General features: G+C 40.2%; 1 protein-coding gene across 2 annotated transcripts in view; it reads right to left on the bottom strand.

Annotated features, from left to right (window-relative positions):
- Positions 1-4,550: 4,550 nt before the first annotated feature.
- The window catches only part of MTARC2 (mitochondrial amidoxime reducing component 2), a 36,876-nt gene continuing 20,598 nt past the window's right edge, over positions 4,551-20,828 (bottom strand). Inside the window, exons 5-8 of one of the 2 annotated variants that reach the window (XM_036754596.1) lie at positions 13,851-13,912; positions 13,690-13,761; positions 12,585-12,751; positions 4,551-5,913 (exon numbers count right to left, since the gene is read on the bottom strand). In XM_036754596.1, the coding sequence (XP_036610491.1) occupies positions 12,625-12,751; positions 13,690-13,761; positions 13,851-13,912 (261 nt within the window). In that variant the 3' untranslated portion in view covers positions 4,551-5,913; positions 12,585-12,624. The remainder of the gene's footprint in view (positions 5,914-12,584; positions 12,752-13,689; positions 13,762-13,850; positions 13,913-20,828) is intronic. The other variant, XM_036754597.1, reaches the window with a different exon arrangement.

Genomic DNA, 20,828 nt, shown 5'->3' with positions numbered 1-20,828 from the left:
CCAGTCACACAGATTGAAACTGATCCATAGCTGCCCATTCTGTTTGACTCTTGTCTGTGTCTTCCCATAAATGTGACTTTGTCGGAGGTTAGAGAGAGAATACAACAGTTATCACAAATAAGTGTACTAGGAAGGACAGAACATTAGCTCAATCAAGGAAGATTTCATGGAGTGGGAAGTACTTGAGCTGAAACTCTAACAAAAACAAGTAGAGAGGAGTGCATTTCCGATGTAGGATAATTTGTGCAAATACATGGAGATGGGATATAGAATATCAAATATGGGAAGCATCTGATAATCCACATTTTATAGAAAGCAGAACTCATAAAACAGAATAATTTAAATAAGGCTGTAAAGTATGGTAAAAGTTGTGCTGTAGAAGGTCTGAAATGGCAAGCTGCAGAATGTGTACTAGATCCTTGAGGTAATGGGCATTTACCCAAATCAGTCCACTGAAGGGTTCTGAGTTGAGAATGGGAGTGACATGGTCCCATAAATTGATCTCAGAAATTAGGTAGAAGATGGGAGAAACTGAGTGCAGTAGGGCAAGTTAGGAGGGTTCTATGAGAATCTAAGTGAGATGTGATCAGGGAATGAAATAGGGTGGTGGTAGTGTCAATAGACAGGGTGGCTAGATGGTTCAGTGGAATGAGTGCTGGACCTGGAGTCAAGAAGACCTGAGTTCAAATCTGGCCTTGGACACTTACTAGCCTTGTGACCCCAGGGCAAGTCACTTAACTTGTTTACCTTAATCCACTGGAGAAAGAAAATGGCAACCCCTCCAGTGTCTTTGCCAAGAAAACCAACAGGGCAAAGGCCTCTTTCTCACAAAGAATCAGACATGACTGAATATAACAATAAGTGTCAATAGATTCAAGAGATGATGTTGATATGGAATTAATAAGACTTGGATATGGAGGAAAGAAGAAAGGCAATGAGGGAAGAGTAGAGTCAAGGGTGATTCTAAGGTTATAAACCTAAGTAAGGAAGATGATGGTAGTATCCTCAGAAATAAGGAAATTTGAGGGAGGGAAAGATACTGGGGAGGGCAGGGAGAAATTTCAATTCTACTTTAAGGTTCCCCATTCTACAGATAAAGAAACTGAGGCTGAAAGGATTTAAATGATTTGCCCAGGGTCACACAACCAGGAAGTATCTGCAACAGGATTCAAATTCAGGTCTTCCTGACTCCAAATCAAGTACCTCGCCAACCTTGCCCCCTAGTTGTCTGATATTTAGATTTCTGAGATGATACTTAGAATAAGGGAGGCAACTAGGTGGCACAGCGAATAGAGTGCCAGGCCTGGACTCAAGAAGACCTGAGTTCAAATCTGGCTTCAGACACTTACTAGCCATGTGTCCCTGGGGCTGAGAGGAAGACGTTTACCAGTACTAGCCTCCCTGCAAATGGAGAGTTAGCAACCTGGAGGCCTGTAGAATATTGAAGTAAGAATCCTGGGCAAGTCACTCAGTTTTTTCATCTGTAAAATGAGCAAGAGAATAAAATGGCAAACCACTTTAGTATCTTTGCCAAGTAAATCTCAAACAGGGTTACAAAGAATTGAAAATAATTGAAATGAGTGAACACCTCAGAGTAAGCGAGATCATAAAGGGAGGAAATGCAGAAAGAAAATACAAGAAAACTGAGGACAGAGCTTTAGAGAGGACAGCCATATTAAGAGAAGGGAGATAATGGATGACACAACATGGAGAACTGAAAAAGAGCAGTCAGACATGGGACAGGAGAATCAGAAGAGGGGAATAGCAACAGAGAGGCCAAGGAAGGAGAAGGCATCCAGGAAGAAGCAGGTGGCTTACAGTGTCAAGAGCTATAGAAGGCTGTTTTATTACCTAAAAGATCTTTGGTAACCTGGTGGAGAACAGTTTCAGTCAAGTAGTGGGGTCAGAAATCAGATTGTGAGATTGGACAATGAGTGAGTCAATGAGGAAATAAAGGAAAGGAATTTAGATTTTTTTCTTGAAGTATGGTAGTAAAAGAGAGAAGAGATATAGGATAGGAGAGGATAGGATGATTGAGAAGACAGTAGGGTCAAGCGAGTCAATTTTTTAAAGGATGAGGGATATCTGAATATATTTCTAGGCAGTGAGTAGTGCTCCAGGAGATAAGATGAAATTGAACATGACAGAGAAGGAATGTTGAAGACCAGTGGAGTCTTTGACAAGAAGAAAGATCAGTCCTTCCTCATTGACTGGAATGAAGCCGTACAGGTGGGGTGGAGGTGTAGAGGACAGGGAGGTTTGGAGTACAGGACATGAGGGACCTTAAGATACATGTCCTCAATTTAGTTAGTAAGTTAAGTTGGAGATATCTGATGAGAGAAGGGTTTGGTGTGGCATTGGGAGCTTAAGGAGAGAAAAGGTTTGCAACAAATCTAGAGAGTCAATTAGGGAAGAATTAAATTTTTGTCATATAATAACGAGGACCTAGTTGAGAAAAAATAGCTTGAATTTGTAGTGACGCAGTTGGCATGGTAGTCTGATTTCCTCTAAAGGCATTCTGCATCATAGGAGACAGGAGATGGTGAAGATGATCCACATTTGAAGATTGTCAAGGTATGAACAGTGGGAAGAGAAGGGATAGGAATGGGTCGAGGTTGGAGAATAATGTACAGTAGAACTGTTTTACTGTAGGATTAAGATTGAAGAGAGAGGAGTGAGGTCACAGCAGTGGTGAAAGATGGAGAATGAAGGAAGAAGAATGGAGGTTCTAGTAAGGACAACACAGAGGTTTAGGGAAGGATAAGAGATTATGATAAGAGAAAAGAACTTTACAATTCAAGAGAGTGGAGGTGGCACAGATAGACCTAAGAGGTCACCATCCCTGTATGTGGCTGAAGTAAAGATATAGGTCATGCAAGTTGAGAAGGTTGATGAACTGGAAGGGCTCAAAGGGACATGAGTATGTATACTTTTAGTATGAGGACAAAGGTTAGGACTGAGAGGAAGACGTTTACCAGTACCAGCCTCCTTGCAAACGGAGAGTTAGCAACTTGGAGGCCTGTATAATATTGAAATAAGAATCTAAACTCAATGAAAGGGACCAACAGAGTGACCCTCAAAAAGAAAAGGAGGTTTTATGATTGTGGTATGAGAAAATCCTGTAAATGACAATAGAGACCAAGGAGTATGCTGCCTCCTTCTGGTCCAGTGTATTTTGGCATGCATTTTGGAAGCTAAGAATGCAGTGTCTTCCTCAAGGAACTAAGTTCCTGTAAACACAAAAACACAGAATGCAAAAGAAAATCTGGAGTGAAAGGAAGCTTGTCGATGTTAAGAGTTCCAGGGAGGGGAAAATGGAAAGAAAGCAAAAGGAAAAGGACTGGGAAAGCATAGAGTTGAGTCTAAAGGATTAAAGAGAGGTACTGGGGGGAGGGGGTTTCATCTCAGGAAATGGGAACTCTGAATCACAGGACTCAGTGGAGAAAGAGGGACAGATTTGATAGCCAAAGGGCTGGGGAATTAACCAGGTGGTTGGTGCCCCCAACCTCCTCAGTCCATGATAGTGGAGGTAGTGTTTTGTTGTTGTGTGTTCACTCTCCAAATATTAGGCATTAGGGTGGGGAGGGGAGGTAGGAGGTCATGAGAAGTCTGAGTCAATAAATGACATCTACTGCCAAAAGGACACAACCAGGGCCTCAGACACTACACTTGATAGAGAGCTATGTGCATGCTACACCTATGGGGATAGCTTTTAGATGTGGCTGCTATCCCACCAACTTGGGATGAAGCTATACAGCTGATGCCATGGGTGAATTCTTTTCAGTCTTTGCAATTCCAATTTCCAGGTTTGGATTGCCCCAGGCCTCTTTTGCCATCTTCTGGCATATTTGAGAATTGAGGCTTTTGTCCAAAATCCCAAGGAGCAATAGCTGGCTATATGAAACTCTGTGCAGAGGGTCAATTCCTTTATCTCTAGGACCGTGCAGCTAAGGGGGATTCCACAGATAACACTCTAAGGTGAGGACGATGAGAATCAAGCATTATTCTGCTTCTGTCCAGTCACTGTCACACGACCCCGAACATAAGCTAATGCTGGAAGCCTCCACGCCTGAGTTACTGCTTTCTTCACCGACCTTCATCCCAGCATTCAGAACCTATACTGGAAGGATCAACTGCAATACAAAGACAAGACACATTCTTCACCCACCCCCAAGACCTAGTAGAATATAGTCCCCATTGGAAGTGTTATGTTCCTATATCTTTGCCTAGAGACCCCCACCACCACTCCCAAATGTCCTTCCAGTACTTTAGTTTCGTATAAGTTAAGTTTGGTACATGGATTGTTTTTCATTTTTCTGATTTACCACAAAATCATCAATTTAGAAAACATTTGCTTTTGTATGATAGGTAAGACCAACAAGCTCCTCTTACCACCCCAACTCCTTACTTCAGTAATGCGATATGAAAACACAAAATAAAAATAATCAAGTGAGGTAGCCATCTCTATGAAAGTTACTGTGTTCTTAAACCATAAAGACTGGAGAAAAATAAATGGTGAAAATTCTAATACAGCCAGGAAAAAAGCCTTGTAAGCTTCAAAATTTAAGCATGTTTAATTTGAATTTACATTTATTACAATAAAAATACCATAAAAGCAGAAGTAGATTATCTCATTGGCAGACTGATTCAGGGAGATTTCTTTCTTAATCGTGTTGCTAAAATAGGAAATTTCCATTAGTTTAAGCTAGTTTTCAATATCTCTAAAAACATTCATACTTCCTTTAGGCCAATCCCTGCCTTAACATTCCATTCCAATCGAAATTCCATTCTCCTATCCTCGATTCTTGTTAGAAATATTCCTGGCCCAGAAAAGTTTCAAAATAATGTCTTCCCATATTAAAAACTCACATATCAAGTACAATCCTATTTCCTAATGGAAGGAAAATAAAAGTAAGAAGTGATTTGTGAAATAGAGTCTACTAGTGGTATAAAGACAGTTGGAAGATGTAAAAGAAGCAAGTGTCTGAGTTTTCCAATTTTCCTCAAATAGGGAATGTCAGAAACATTACACTTTAAAAGGTTTACTGATTTTTCCTCAGTTCTTTTTGTTACTTTTCCTCAGTACTACCAAAGTTAGGGATTTAAGAGATGCCATTTTTAATTACCCTATTTTCGAAAAATGAATTTTATTGATGTCTTTTGCCAGAATTTCTTCCAGTGTTCCTCCTCTTCTCTCACCCAAGAGAGCCATCTCATATTAAAAGTAGCATTTTTAAAGGAAAAAAGAGAAAAAAAGAAAAAAATTAGCAAAACTGGTCAATACATCAAATAATCTGAAAATATATGCAACATACCAAACCTATGGACATCCCACCTCTACAAAGGAGTAAGGTAGGAGTATCTTCTCATTTCTGTCCTTTGGGCCATGCTTGTTCTTTATAAATTTTCAACTTTAATGTTTGATTATTTCTATTTAATCTGGTTACATTAATTCTGTTTAATTTCATTTGCACCATGGCAGTCATTGTAGGTGCTGTTTTCTTTCTTCTCTTTATTTCACTCTGTATCAGTTCATGTAGATCTTTCTATGCTTCTCTGTCTCCATCACATTCATAATTTCTTACAGCACATTAATATTCCATTACATTCACATACCAAAATTTGTTTAGTTATTCCCAATAAATGGGCATCTGCTTTGTTTCCAATTCTTTGCTACCACAGAACGTTTAGTGTATTATTATTTGGCTTATTATTATTATCCCTTCTTCTCCTACCCCATCCCTTCTGACCCCATCCCCTCCCCTGTCCCAGATTTTTCCCTTTTGTCACATTAACATATAGAACATAAGTGTCAACAGAGAGTCAGAAGTATTTTTTTTCCAAGACAAATCTATTGGGATCTGCAGAGATGTTGCTGTGAGATCCTGGTCAATCCCTTTCCAGTATTGTAACCTGAATGAATTACAAAAAGACTCTGGTTATTTTACTTCCTAGATTGCTCAACTATAATATCCCAGGGTCACAACCCCCACCCCCAACTCATGTCATTTCAACAGATGGGAAATTTTTTTTTATTTGGAGACAAGGCAGTTCCCTACCTGTGATATCATATATGTAATTAACTCATGGAATCATAGATCTAGAGCTGGAAGGCACTTCAGAGATCATCTAATCTAACCCCACTATTTTACAGATAAGAAAACAGAGGCCCAGAGAGCTTGTGACTGGCATGCCTAACTAAGGTCACAAAAGTATTGCAAGAATCATGTGAGGAAGATGGACGTTCCAAAGATGGCAAAGTAAAGGCACAAAGGTGGGATATGGAGTGTCAGCAAGACCAGTTTGGCTGTACCTTTTGGCGGTACCTTGGAGTTTGGAAAGGGAGTAATGTGGAGTGAGACTGGAAAAGTAAGATGGGGCCAAGTTGTAAAGACCATTAAATGTCCAAACAGAGGAGTTTATATTTGTTACTAGAAGCCATGGGAAGCCACCAGAACCTATTAAGTATGGGAGTGACATGGTCGGGCTTGTGCTTTAGGAAAATCACTTTGATGCCTTGTGAAGGATGGGCTGGACCAAAGAGAGATGTTAGGTAGGAAGACCAATGAAGAGGCAATTATTGCAACTGCCCAGTAAAGAGGTGATACTGGTCTGAAGTAGGCTGATATCTGCATGAAAGGAGAGAAGAGGATGAAAAGATGACTCAGGGAAACTACAAGATTTTTGAAGGACTGGATGTGTGGGGGGAGAGTGAGGAGCTGAAGATGAATGGCATGGGTTCAAACCGAAAAGAATACGAACAGCCTCTGAATTCTAGATTTTGTCCATTTAATCACAAAAAACAAGAAGCCATTTACTGGGTGCCTGCTGTGTGTCAAGCCCTTTACTAAGTATGAGGGGAGTATTACAAAATATATATAAGGTGAGATTTATAATCAGAATACCATTTTTTTCAGTTTAAACCAAGTGCCACTGAGATTTCCTTGCTGGCCAAGTATCCTTCTCCATGTTCCCCGAAGCATCCAACACAGAGCCGGCATTTGGTCAACAATATTTCTCAATAACTAAACAGCAAAGGAGACCCAAGGTGTTTAAAATCTCAAATCCTACTCTTCCATTAACAATCTGTAAGAGTTTGGGCAAATTTCCTAACTCTAGGCAACTACAATTTGTCTTTTTTCTTCTTCTTGTGACCAAATAACTACTGAATAGAATAACAGAGCTATGTTTTTCTGGCTTAATTCAATTTTGTTTAACAACTATTTACTATGTGCCTCTATCTGAAGGAGTATATAATAAATTCATACTATCTAACTTCAGCAAGACCATAATAATCCTGTATTAATAATCCTATATCTACATCTCTTTACACCAATTTAGTATAGATGTGACAATGCTCAAGACAGATTATGAAGGATCTTTCAAGATGCTGCTAGAACAGGGGTGGACAACCTGCGGTCTCGAGGCTACATGTGGCCTTCTAGGTCCTCAACTGCGGCCCTTTGACTGAATCCAAATTTCACACAACAAATTCCCTTAATGAAAGGATTTGTTCTATAAAACTTGGACTCAGTCAAAAACCACACCCAAGGACCTAGAAGGCCACATGTGGCCTTAACGCCCCAGGTTCTGCACCCCTATAAAGCTAGAATGAATGGAATATAGGGTCTGTAAAGTTTATAAATAGCTCTTTACATATATTGCCTCATTGGATCTCCCCAACAAACTTGAGAGTGAGGGAAGTGCTTAATTTTACATTATGTGAATTTTCACAGCTAAGAAAACTCAGGTTCACATGGCCACTTAGTTAAGTGCCAGAGTTGGGACTCAAGGCCAAGTGTGTCTTGACTTGGGTCTAGCATTCTTTCCATTATATATGCCACAATGCCTCTCAAAGGAAAAAACAACACACTAACGCTGTATGACCCTTTCAGGTTTGTTCTCATACTTACTGACTCTGGAATGCCGTATCTAAATCTTCTTCACCCCGCCCCCCAAGGGACCTAAGCCTCTAACTCTAAATCCATCTCATTGCCATTCAAAGGCACAATTTTCTGTCCCTTCTCAAACTTTAAATTGCTTGAAATCAATTACGATGAGACTGTCATTCAGTCATTTATCAGTCACACCTGACTCTTCATGACCCCATTTGAGGTTTTCTTGACAAAGATACTGGAGTGCTTTGCCATTTCTTTCTCCAGCTCATTTTACAGATGAGCAAACTGAGGCAAAGAGGGTTAAGTGACTTGCTCAGGGTCACTCAGCTAGTAAATGTCTGAGGTGACATCTGAACTCGGGAAGATGAGTCTTCCTGACTTCAGGCCCAGCACTCTATCCACCCAGCACCACGTAGCTGCCCCTAGATCAGACTAGGTAATCTCTAAAATCCCTTCCAATTCTGAGCACCAAAATCATTACCTGACCTCTACTTTCAATTTCTCCTACAAACTCTCCACCTCTTTCCCTACTCCTGTCCTTCTTCCACTCAAGTGGTCAGACCATATCACACCAACACCTTCCCCCAGCTCAGTAAACTCCTATGGCTCCCTATCACTTCCAGAATAAAACGGAAAATCTTATGAGCATTAAAGTCCTTTACAACCTGGCCCTTTTCCTACCTTTCCAGTCTTTTTATTATACCTTTTATTTTATTATACTTTACTCCCTCCCATATATTTTATGATCCAGTAACACACTTCCTTTCTTGCTTTTCCTCACATACAACAAAAGATTCTCTGTTCACTGGCTGTCCCCCATGCCCAGAAGACTCTCCCTCCTCATCTCTGCCTCCTGGCTTCCCTGGCTTCCTTCAAATCCCACCTACTACTATAGTGGTGTCAAACTCAAAAAGAAATAGGGCCACTAAACCATAGATATGGCTCCCTGCAAGCTGCATAGAGTAAATTTTAAAGTGTAATGTTATCTATGCTTTATTGCACTTTTATTTATTTTGTGAAATATTTCCCAACTACATTTTAATCTGATTCAGGCTGGACCGGGAAGTGTTGTGGGCTTCCTGTCTGACACCTCTGTTTTACAGGAAGTCTTTCCTGATTCCCCTTAAAGTTAGTGCCTTCCCTCTATCCATTATCTCCAACGGATCCTGCTTATAGCTTGTTTGTATATAGTTGTTTCGATGGTATCTCAACCATTAAACTCTGAGTTTAATGAGCCTTTTGACTTTCTTTGTGTTTTCAACGGTTAGCCTAGTGCCTGGCACACGGCAGGGACTAAATAAATATTTGTTGACTGACTGGGCCATTGCAACAGCCTCTCAATTGGTCTCCTTGCATCATCTCTCCTCTCTCCAGTATATTAACCCCATAGCTGCCAGAGTGATATTCTTTTTTTTTTTTGGAAGGGAGAAGGGAAGCAATTGGGGTTAAGTGACTTGCCCAAGGTCACACAGGTAGTAAGTGTGTCAAGTGTCTGAGACTGAATTTGAACTCAGGTCCTCCTGACTCCAGGGCCAGTCCTCTACTCATTGTGCCACCTAGCTGCCCCAGAGTAATATTCCTAAGGCTTAGGAATGGCCATGTCATTCCCCTGCTCACTGAACTCCAGTGGCTCCCTATTACCTCTCAGATCATACAGAAACTTGTCTGTTTGGTATTTGAAGCCCTTCATAACCTGACTCCAACCTACTTTTCCAGCTTTATTACATATTATTTCCCTTCACACACTTTTCTAAACAGCTGACTCGGCCTTCTTGCTGTGTCTTAGATATATCATTCCCTTTCTCATGTCTGCTTTTGCACAAGCTGTCTGTTCCTCTTGTCTGGGATGCATTTCCTCCACACTTCCACCTTTTAGGATTTCTAATTTCTTTCAAAATTCAGCTCAAGTACCACCTTCTCTATGTGAGGCTTTTCCTGATTCCACCAACTATTAGTCCCTATCTCCTTCCCCCATCCACCCTCCCTGCCCCCCACCAAATTAGCTTGTTTTTTATATACTCATTTACTTACATGCTATCTCTATTGTCCCACATACAAACCCCCAGATAAGTTCCTCGAGGACAGGGGCCATTTTATTTCTCTGTCCCCAGCAACTAGCAGAATTCCTAGCACAGAGTAGTTTGGTAAATGCTTATTCATTGGTTGACTGACTTTCATAAAACTTTATTATCCTGATTCCCTTCATCCCACTTCTCTCTGACCAGTTCTAAATGTAGGCAAGTCCCCAACCTCTGCTTTCAGCCCTCTTCTTTCTCTATGTTTTTGCCCTTTGGAGATCTTGCCAGGCTTCAACTATACCATCTTTATGTGGCTGACTCCCAGGGGTAGCTGGTAAATGTTTGAGAATAGGTTCTAAAGGGGGGAAAAAATCCCAACAGTATGCACAGCACACTTTTAAGTTTAATCTGTATCATTAACATTTTCTTCATCACTTTAAGTCTGGACAATCAACAAAACAATAAATCTAGCCCTGATTTGTAGCATTTGGCAATTTCCAAGGTGTGGAAGACCCATGCTGAAAATTTAACAATTGGCTCTCACGTAGTCATGTAGGAGCTGACTCCAGCACACCCCTAGCATCACTGATTATTAAATATGGCACTTTTTTGAGCATCATTACCATTATTTCTAACTACGCACCGGACATTTCCACATAGAAATGCCATTAGCATATCAAACTCAACACATCTAAAGCCAGTCCGGGCTTTCCTTCAAAACCAGTTTCTCCTGGAGACTTTCTTATTTCCTTGAATGGTTCTACCATGTCCCTGCTCACTCAGGTTTGAAGCCTCTGGCTTCTCCTTGATCTCATTCTCCTTTGCCACCCACACTTAATCACCTGCCAAGTCCTGTTGATTTGTCCTTCATGATCCCTCTTGGATCTCTCCCCTATTTTCCCGTCCCTTTTGTCACCACCCAACTCTGATTGCCTCATGCCTGAACTAGTAAATAGCACCTCCAGACTCCTGCCTAACTTAATCTGCAGACCACTGCAAGACTGATTTTCCTAAAATCCCTTCTTCAAACAAGGCACTATTCTTCTCAAAAACTAACGGCTCCTTGACATGTATTGAATAAACTCTGTGTTCCTTAGTCAGGCGGTCAAAGAGCTCTATAACCTGGTCCAATCTACCCTTTTCTGCCAATTTCCCACTAGTTCCCTACAGGAACTGTATGTTCTGGATTCTCATTCCCTGAACACTCCCTATCATTTTGAACTTCTACACTACTCTGTTCATGTGAGCCTCTCATTCTATAAAACACACACATACCCTTCCCAATCTTTCTTTACAGAAATTCTGTCCATCCTTCCAGATAGAGCTCAAATGCTATTAACTCTCCTATATCCTTCATATTCTATTCATGTGTTATACTGTGGTAACTTTGTACATTGTCTTCTTTTCTAAATTGTAAGCTCCTTGGGGACAAAAAAAAATGTCTTGTCCATTGTTTTTTTTCTCTTACATACCTTATGATGGTGCCTTACAATGGTATTCTCTCAAACAATTATTTGGTGAATAACAAATCAATGAATTTATAAAAGGGCAGAGGAATATACAGACCTAGATAAGGTGGCAGAGACTAAAAGAAGGTATGACAGTGAAGCCATCATGGAACTATTAATGGACCCAACACTTTCATGACTCGCAGGAATTACTCATTCATCACTGTCAACTGTTTTAGTCACCTGGATGTGGGACACTTTGCATCCAGGATACAAGAAATCGATGTCCTAGATAGTGCTGCATTACTGCAGGTATAAACAAGATAACAATGGACATAGCAGTATAACACCACACTGGCAAGAAATGTAAGTTACTGTTCACAGTGCTGAGGGAAGTGGTTGAGGAACATCTTCCCTGCTGAATCTGATGAAATGAGGAGGCAGTCCTCTTCCTAGAGTGATTCTAATGCAGCCTATCTGAAAGGAAATGTTGTTTAAGGACATATAGAGATCAACCTTGAGGGTAAGATTCCTTGGCTGAGAGGAAAGGAAATGTCTCAGCTAAAAGTGTTCAGACAGGTCCGTTATACAACATATGATGTCATGATAGCCTAGGCTAGGAGTGGGGGATCTAGGTCCTCAAGTGAGGCCTTCTGACTGAATCAGTCAAATCAGAATTTAAACTAAAGGCCTCTAATTTCCAATCCAGCGCTCTTTGTACTACACCATCATTCAAAGGCATAGTTCTCTGTTCTTCAGAGAAAACACACAAACTTTAAATTGTATTTTTTTATTTTGATGAAATTTAAATTTGGTTTAACAACTTTATGCAGTTCCTTTTCAATTCTTTAGTCCTTTTCCTTGACTTTTCTATCAGCTACAGAAAATATAAATAGTTCTTGAGAAGAAATGACCTGCATTATGAAAGTCATCTGAAATGAAGTAGAAATGTTAACCAATGAACATCATTTCACTGGGGAACCCAATATGAACTTTTTATAATCTAATGGAAAGTTGAAATGGGAAAAGCTGAGACTAAAATAGAGATTACAGTTGTCAGAATGAAGGGGAGAAAGAAATTTCTGCAAGTTCCAATATCATATCAAGGATAGTACACTCTCCAAAGATCTAAGGAAAGGAAAATGGAAAATCTTCCAACATAAGCCAATTTGATTGTTATTTCATCATAATTTGGCACAGGAGGGAAGCTTTGCACTTACCATTTCAACTATGTGACACTCATCACCCACAGGACTTCTATCACTGAGTCATCAGATACACAGGGTCGCCGACTTTTAGGCTTCCAATTTTTTCCACTGAAAAATACATCCCAAAGAGAGGAGATGACTTGTATATATGCTTCTCTGCTGGATCACAGAGGCGGTAGCTGAAGGGGACAAAGAAACATCATCAGACACATGGAAAAAAAACATAATATAAAGCTAATATGCTGGTCCAGGGAGTCGTGCAAACAACTTTTAAAACCTCTCTTGGAAAGTTAATAAGAGTGAAAATGCAGGAAAGACTTATTTCTGGCACTTCCAAGAGTATCCTGTTATTATAAATGGACTTACCAGCATTGCATTTGCATCTATGTTGAGAGGCCTCACTGGAGGCATTAAAAAAGGTTTTTAATTTACTTGGTCAACTATGTTGTCTATGTACGTAAATCCATTTCATAATGCTTAATGGAAAAGAATAATTACTCTAGATTCCCTTAATTGCTCAGTTGTTTCAGTCACATACAATTCTCTGTGACCCCATTTGGGATTATCTTGGCAAAGATACTGGAATGGTTTGCCATTTCCTTCTCCAGTTCATTTTACAGATGAGCAACTCAGGCAAACAGGGTTAAGAAACTTGTCCAGAATCACACAGCTAGTGTCTAAGGCTGGAATTTGAACTCAGGTCTTTCAGACTCCAAGCCCAATGCTCTATCCGCTGCACCACCTGCTGCCCAGGTTCCCTTAGAATTCTGAGAAATTTGTAAGCTTAACAGTGAATCAATCACTGGAATTTTAGAGCAGAGCCATCAACCATAAGAATGGAGATAGCATTAACAAGAACTTGGGGTGTGATCTGAAGCAGAGCTTAATTCTGGACCTTCAAGGTGAAGAAACTAACTTCATTGCACCTAAAAATCTAAGATTTGAAGGGCTCTAGACCCACTCAGTCCAGTCCCTAACTACCTACATGTTTAAACCTACACCTAGTTCTGCCATGATAATACAAAGACAGTATGATAATGCTGATGATAATACATGACAATATCAAAAGTGATGGATCCTTCCCTCCGCACCCCCACTGCCCTGCCACATGATCTACCTCTTCAATGTTTCCAGGGGCTCTTTCCTGGTAATGATCCCAGTGTCTGGGTCCACTGTTGTCATGAGGCATCTGCAATACAGGCAAGAGAGAGTTAGGCAAATGTGCACAATAACCAATCTGGCAAAGCTTTAAGCACTGAGTTTGATTAGAGCGTTTACCTGGGGCAAGCCAAAACCTTGTTCATTTCCACACTCCCAATTAGGATTTCATCCCAGGTATCCTAGGAGAGAGAAGTTTTCTTTTGAATAAAGGCATCTTTAAGCTTTGCAACCATTTCTTTGTTAGTTGGCAGCAATGACAGCTGGATATAGAGAATAACTCCCCTCCTCCCTTTAAAAATAAAAACAACCATTTATAAAGTCTACGATCCAGAAAAGTTTTTGGAAGCTGTATAGTCCAACAGAGCTTTGCAGAGAAACCAGATTTTTCTTGTTCAGTTGTTTCAGTCATGTCTAACACGTTATGACCCTTTGGGAGTTTTCTTGGCAAAGTCACTGGAGTGGTTTGCCATTTCCTTCTCCAGCTCATTTTATAAATGAGGAAACTGAGGCAAACAGAGTTAAGTGACTCTCTCTGGGTTATACAATTAGTAGGTATCTGAGGCCAGATGTGAGCTTGGATCTTCCTGACTTCAAGCCCAGGCACTCAATCTAATGTGCCATCTAGATGCCCAAGGCTACTGTAGCCTTCTACCAACTGTGCCCAGGGAATAGAACAGTCACTGGAGCCTCTGCCTGACCCTTTTCCACTGTGTTCTGTCTCCTCCTATCTCAGAAGATCAGGATTTCAAGGCCTGGGATCAGGTTCAGGGTTCAGGGATGTACATTGTTAAAAGGAAGTTTTAGGGGCACTCAAGTCTCAGCGTCACAGTTATAGAACCATAGACCCTATGAGGTCATCCAATAGGAATCCCTTCTAAGATGCCTGAAGACTCCCAGTGAAGGGAAACCTGCCACCAACTATGATGTAGTTGTTTCTTATGTCAAACATAAATCTGTATCTCTACAATGATTGCAGGAACATTTTTGAATCAAATAGGCTTTTGTAATTAGGTCTGGAAATTTAGCCATCATTTATAGCACTGTTTCTAGACGGAAATTCACTTTGTGGGAAAGAAGCTGTCTTATAAACAAAGTTTTGCAACCAAAATCCACTTTGAAGTTGGGGACCGGCTGAAAAAAAAACATTCCTAAATCATTTTCTGATGTCCCATTTATTTCAATGCCATGAAATATGATAACAAGACAATCTGGGCAAACACCCAGGAGCAGATGTAATAGAATTTGCCTCATTATGATAACGGATATAGGCCACATACATGTTGAGATAGCTCAGGACATCAATTTGCTGATACATGCAGCATACATTTCACCACAGGAGGGCAATGCAGTCACTTAAAAATACATCTGTGGCTACCTTTCCAAAAGTTGAAACACTTAGGTCACACCCAATTCAATGCCTTTCTGACAAGTAATGAAGATCGCAACAATTGGAAGCCACATATTAAGTCAAGATTCTAGCGGTGAATTCAAAGCCACGGAGTCTAGAATTTCAATGAACAGCCATGATTCGGTGATAAGTAATCTTTTCTGCACATGCTGTTCAGCCTTTGCATCACATGGCAGGCCAGCAAATCGCCTAAATTTCCAAACAGCTTTCTCTACAGCCTCAGATGCCAGGCTTGTCAGTTCCTCCTAAATAGAAGCATTATTTAACGTTTGCAAACAAATTCACTGAAGTAAGGGTATATGTTTAGGAAAGGGTGAACTGGCTCCAGGTTTTTCTGGGTGAAAGATAGAGGGAGGAAATGCCCTTCACAACTCTTTTAAAATAATGTTTAACATTTACATAAGGTAAAGGTTCCCAAAGTGTCTAATACCACCCCCTGGGGAGCACATTTTGTGAATGAAGAAACTGAAGTTGGGAGAAATCAAGTCACACAACTAGGAAGCGGTCTGAAGTAGGGTTTAAGCTGAAGCCTTTTCAACTCTGGGTCCAGCATTCTATCTTAAGTGCCACTGAGCTGCTTCAGAAATAGGAGGTGGGTAGTGGACCCTCACCCTGCATTTGTAAATTTCCTTGCCCTTCTTTCTTTCCCTGCCTCCAGCCAAACTAACCACCTTAAATTTTAATGATATATAAATAAATCCTGGGAATACCTATTTATTTAATGCAAGTTTTTTATAACAGGAATCTTTTTGTAATGTGAATGGTCATTCCCTTTTACTCCTACCAGACCAATTTATCTTTTCTCATTTGTTTGGATTTCTTTTTTTTCTCCTTGGTATCCCAATAGGCTGTGAACCATTGAACACAGCAGTCCAGGAAGAATTAAAAGTGAGCATCACCCACGGAAAACCATTAGTGTACACTGTCATTGCTAGGCAAATTCATCTAAGTTGCAGAACTCTGCTATTTTTATTTAGTTGGCCTCTTAAATATTGATATGCATTAGCATTTTCCCATTAATATTTAACAAGATCACCAGGAATGGGAAGTGTCATGGCTGAGCAATGGCGCCAGGTGACCAAGTTAATACTACCCTTAGAGCTTTAACTACTATGCCTCCTAACTCGGGAGTATAGGATTATTTTTTGCCATTTCAAATGGCTACATATTTCTATATGAAGATAAAAGTCAAAATGTTTTATAATTTAAAAGTCATCAACGTTGTCTTTAAACTTACTCTATATGAAAAGAAGCATAACTAAAGTTATAATTAAAACATTTATAGAAGTTAAAACTCACTTATAATTAAAAAACAAATAAACAGACAAACTATCACCCATCCAAAATACCTAAGAAGTGGTGCTTAAGTTTGGGTTATGTCAAAATCAAGTCACTAGAATATGCAACTACTTCTAGCCAGAAATACAAAAGTATTCTAGGTTCCTAAACCATGAATTCTTTTTTTAGAGTATTTTGTGTGTGTATTGCTTTATATCAGAACACCCAACACAGATCATGACTACCAAATATTAGCTGTGCTGATAACTATAGTTATCTATAGTATTTAAATACAAATAAGAGACATGATTTTTTAAATAAATTTTGTTTTGAGTTGTTTCAATCGTGTTCAACTCTTCATGACCCCATTTGGGGTTAAGATGTACTTAGATTACTTTCTTCAGTTCATTGCACAGGACAAGTACACAATCTTCACTCATGCCTCTGAGAACATTGGACTAGGCACTTTTGAAGACAGTTTTACCACCCCCGTCTTTAGCAATCTTCCTCCAGCAGTCAATTGTCCCAGTATATGACACTAGTTCCCTTGTGCCCAGACTGCATCATCACTCACCACTGCTACAGTGGTCACTGACTGTGCAGGGATCCAGTTTATCACAATCTGAATAATCTTAGCATCTGAAAGCACATCTTCTACTGTATCATCGATTCCCAAGGAGGCTGCTCTATAGATAGTAACCCCTTGCTTAGAGACGTTGAAAACTTGATACAAGCCACAAATTCCATCAGACAATGATTTTCAAAATGTCTTCCCAGCCTTTGAATTCTCTTTCAGTGCCAAATTTCCCAACTTCAGTGGCCAAGTGGGTTCTTGTAAAATCCGAGAGGGAGACAAGGTGGAGAAAAGTGGCTCCATCTGCACACCAGCAGGGGTCGGATTACCAGCATAATACTTCCAAAATTGTGGGAGCATTCTCTCCAAAAACACCTGCTTATTGCTTATCCTCAAAGGCAAAATTAAGGGCCTGGCTGGGGTGAAATATCTGATGACATTTGTCAAGTTACTTTGCCAGAGGAGCTTCTGGCATTCTGGGAAGATGGTGTAGTAGGTCAGAAGTTTCCAGGCTCTCCAGACTTCCTGTACAAACACTTTATCTATAGTATAATATATCTATTTATAGTGTATTATAGATAATATATATTTCTATTTCTATATTATATAATATATAATAAATATGATATATAAATATAATATATATTTACAGTACATTATATAATACATTTCTATTTCTACATTATATAATAAATAATACATAATAAATATATAATATAATATATCTATAGTATATCTATAAAGTTCCTTTGGAATTCAAATTATATAGTCTATTATGCCTTTATATTGCTTATTAGTAGTAATTTGTTTACTTGTGTGTTTTACCTGCTATAGTAACCTGACTATCTCAGTGAGGGCCAGTGAGGTCTCGGAGATAAGCAGTGAAATGCCCCCAGCCAGGAAGTTCTTGGTGAAGAAGATGGCCTCTTTTGCTATGGTCACAGAGGGAGCAGTGGTGGAGTTGGAGGCAGAAAATCAATGTAAGAGACCCGAAAGCCAGGGAGAGCTTGGCTACCTGCCCAGCCCCTCCCCGGCTTGGACCAAAAGGACCATGAGTTCTTAACCTGGTATCTTTGGTTAGGTTTCAGGGGATCTGTGAATTTAGGTGAGAAAAAAAAATCACACCTTTATTTTGATATAATTGGTTTCCTTTTATCCTGTGTATTTTCTTTTATGCATTTAAAAAATATTATTCTGAAAAGAGGTCCATAGGTTTCACCAGAGTGCCAAAGGGAGGCTGTTCACAATGACTTCCTCTAAATGTACATTTAAGTAAGACTTTTAACCTAAAAGGAATGTCAGAACAATTTGCCTTTTTGCTGAGATAAACCCAGGAACATTTCATTCCCAAAGAGAGAGCTTTTCAGAACACAATGGCCTGATGAGGAGAGGGTTCCTCTGCGAAGAGGTCTTTAGCCACCCCAACAGAAATGGAACTGGAAGGGAGCTCAGAGATCCCATGGTCCAACCACCTCATTTTACTTCAAAAACTGAGATCTGAACAACAAATGACTAACCCAAGGTCATATAAATGATTTAGTGACAAAACGTAGACTAGATCTCAGGTTTACAGACTCTCAATCAATTCAACTCAAGGAACTGATTTAAGCACCTACTATGTGTAAGATTGGTCAGCTAGACCACAAAGTGGATAGAATGCTGGGCTTAGAGTCAGGAAAGCTTATCTTCCTGAGTTCAAATCTGGCCTCAGACACTTCCTAGATGTGTGACCCTAGGCAAATCACTTAACCCTGTTTGCCTCAGTTCCTCATCTGTAAAATGAGCTGGAGAAAGAAATGGCAAACCATTCCCGTATCTTTGCCAAGAAAACCCCCCAATGGGATCAGGAAGGGTAGGACATGATTTGAACAACTAAGCAGCCACAAATTTGAGAGGCATTGCGCTATGCACTAAAGAAACCAAAACTAAAATGAAAATAGTCCCAGCACTCAAGAGCTTACATCTAACAAGTAAAGAGACAGAGCAAATAAGTTCAAAGTCATTTGGGAAGGGAGAAAGCAACATCAACCTGTGTCATAGAAAAAGCTTTTCAGAGTAGGTGGCCCTTGAGATGAGCCCTGAAGAAGTCTATGAGGCAGAGGTAAGGAGGGAGTGCATTCTAGGCATGGAAGGCAGACTGCGTAAAGGCACAAAAATGGGAATTAAAGTACCATATATTGTAGTTACCCGTGTTGGTAGCTTAGCCCACCAATGGAAAGCCATGTGAAGTCAGGGGCTGTGTCTAAACTTTAGAACTGCCCCAGCATCTAGCCCAGGGACAAATGACTGTTGAGTGGATTAATGCACACTGAGCATTTATTTCATTTAATGTTCAACCAACATTATTGAGTATTTTTCAACTGGGTAAGATGGGAGAACATAAAAGAAAAAAGAAAACATAGCCTTTACTGTCTCAGAGCTTGGTTGGGGATAGGGACTGCACCTGTGACTTTACTGATACAAGGAACTCCCAGGTGAGGACACTCCCTCCACCAATGCAACATAATGACTTCTCTGCAACTTATGGGCTTAGAGCATTGCTAAGAGGTTAAAGTTAAATGACTTGCCCAGTATCACCTGGAGGAAAGACTTGAACTGATGTCTTCCTGGCTTCAAGGCCAGCTCTCTATCTACTATACCAAACTGTCTCTCACATTGTACCCAGGGAGACAAAATAAATGTTCATGAAACAACTATAGGGCAGGGATTTTGTTCCTGGGAGGACAAGAGGAAGGGAAGTAGACAAGGGTCACCAACCTTTTCTCTTTTCTCTTTCCAGCAGAGCTAGGAATGATTTACTAGGAGCAGGGGATGGAATGTTCTGACCTTAACTCAGAACAGAATTACACTGAGAGAGTCTAGACTAAAGACAGCAGAGAATTCAAATGGATGGACTTAAATTCCTAAGGCCTTTTTATAGCTGGCTGGAATATGAGCTCTTCAGAGCTGGGATGCTAGCACCTGCCACAGCAGCTCAGCAAAGGAGCCAAATGAAGCCCAGCCAATGACAAGAGGAAGCTCATCATCATAGACCTCCAGTCAGGAGAGCAGTTTAGTGGAGATGCCTAGCAGAGAGCAGTGTGATGACCAGAGGGCATCCATAGAGTCCTGCAGGGCCAGGGTAGGCATTGCCACTGGACATGCATCTTCATGGTCACATGTATTCTTTACATGTATGTCCCTCCATCCGTGTTCCCTGAATGTGCCCCGTCTCCTCCTGGTGGTGCAGCAACCTGTGGAAGCGTATACCTCTATGTGGTTGGAGGAGGATGCAAAATCTTTATTATTATTTATTTTGCTAGATTGTTTAATTAAATATATTTTGCTTTAAATTCTGTCTGGTCATTCTAGTAAAAACCTCAACAACACGTCAGTAGGGGCTTGCAGACTCTGGTTTTAAGTGAATTATGAGGGGTGGGAGGGTCTACATATCAAAGGGACCCTGAGTGCTACACAACTAAAAAGCAAATTACAAGGCAATTTAAGTCTGATAATGAGCAACAGCAGGAGACATTGCTGTAGGCTGGAAAGTGCTGTTTCTGCACTCAATATCCAATTCATTACATTATCCAGTACAATACAATACATTTTCCAATGCATTATCCAATATACTACATTATGCAATACAACACATACCCAATAGCTCTTTGAAAAGGCTAATCCATAAGGACAACATCTACAAAACATACGAGGAAGTATTTTGCTCCAGCAAAAAGAGGAATGTGTGTGTGAGTGTGTGTGTATGTATATGATTGCATGTGCGTGTGTTTGTGTGTATGTTTGTATGACAGGGGGTAGTGGTATGTGTATAAGGATATTAACAATATCTCTACCC

The sequence above is a fragment of the Trichosurus vulpecula genome, chromosome 4 (assembly GCF_011100635.1).
Source record: "Trichosurus vulpecula isolate mTriVul1 chromosome 4, mTriVul1.pri, whole genome shotgun sequence".
NCBI lineage: Eukaryota > Metazoa > Chordata > Mammalia > Diprotodontia > Phalangeridae > Trichosurus > Trichosurus vulpecula.
This window is presented reverse-complemented; position numbering and strand designations above follow the sequence as displayed.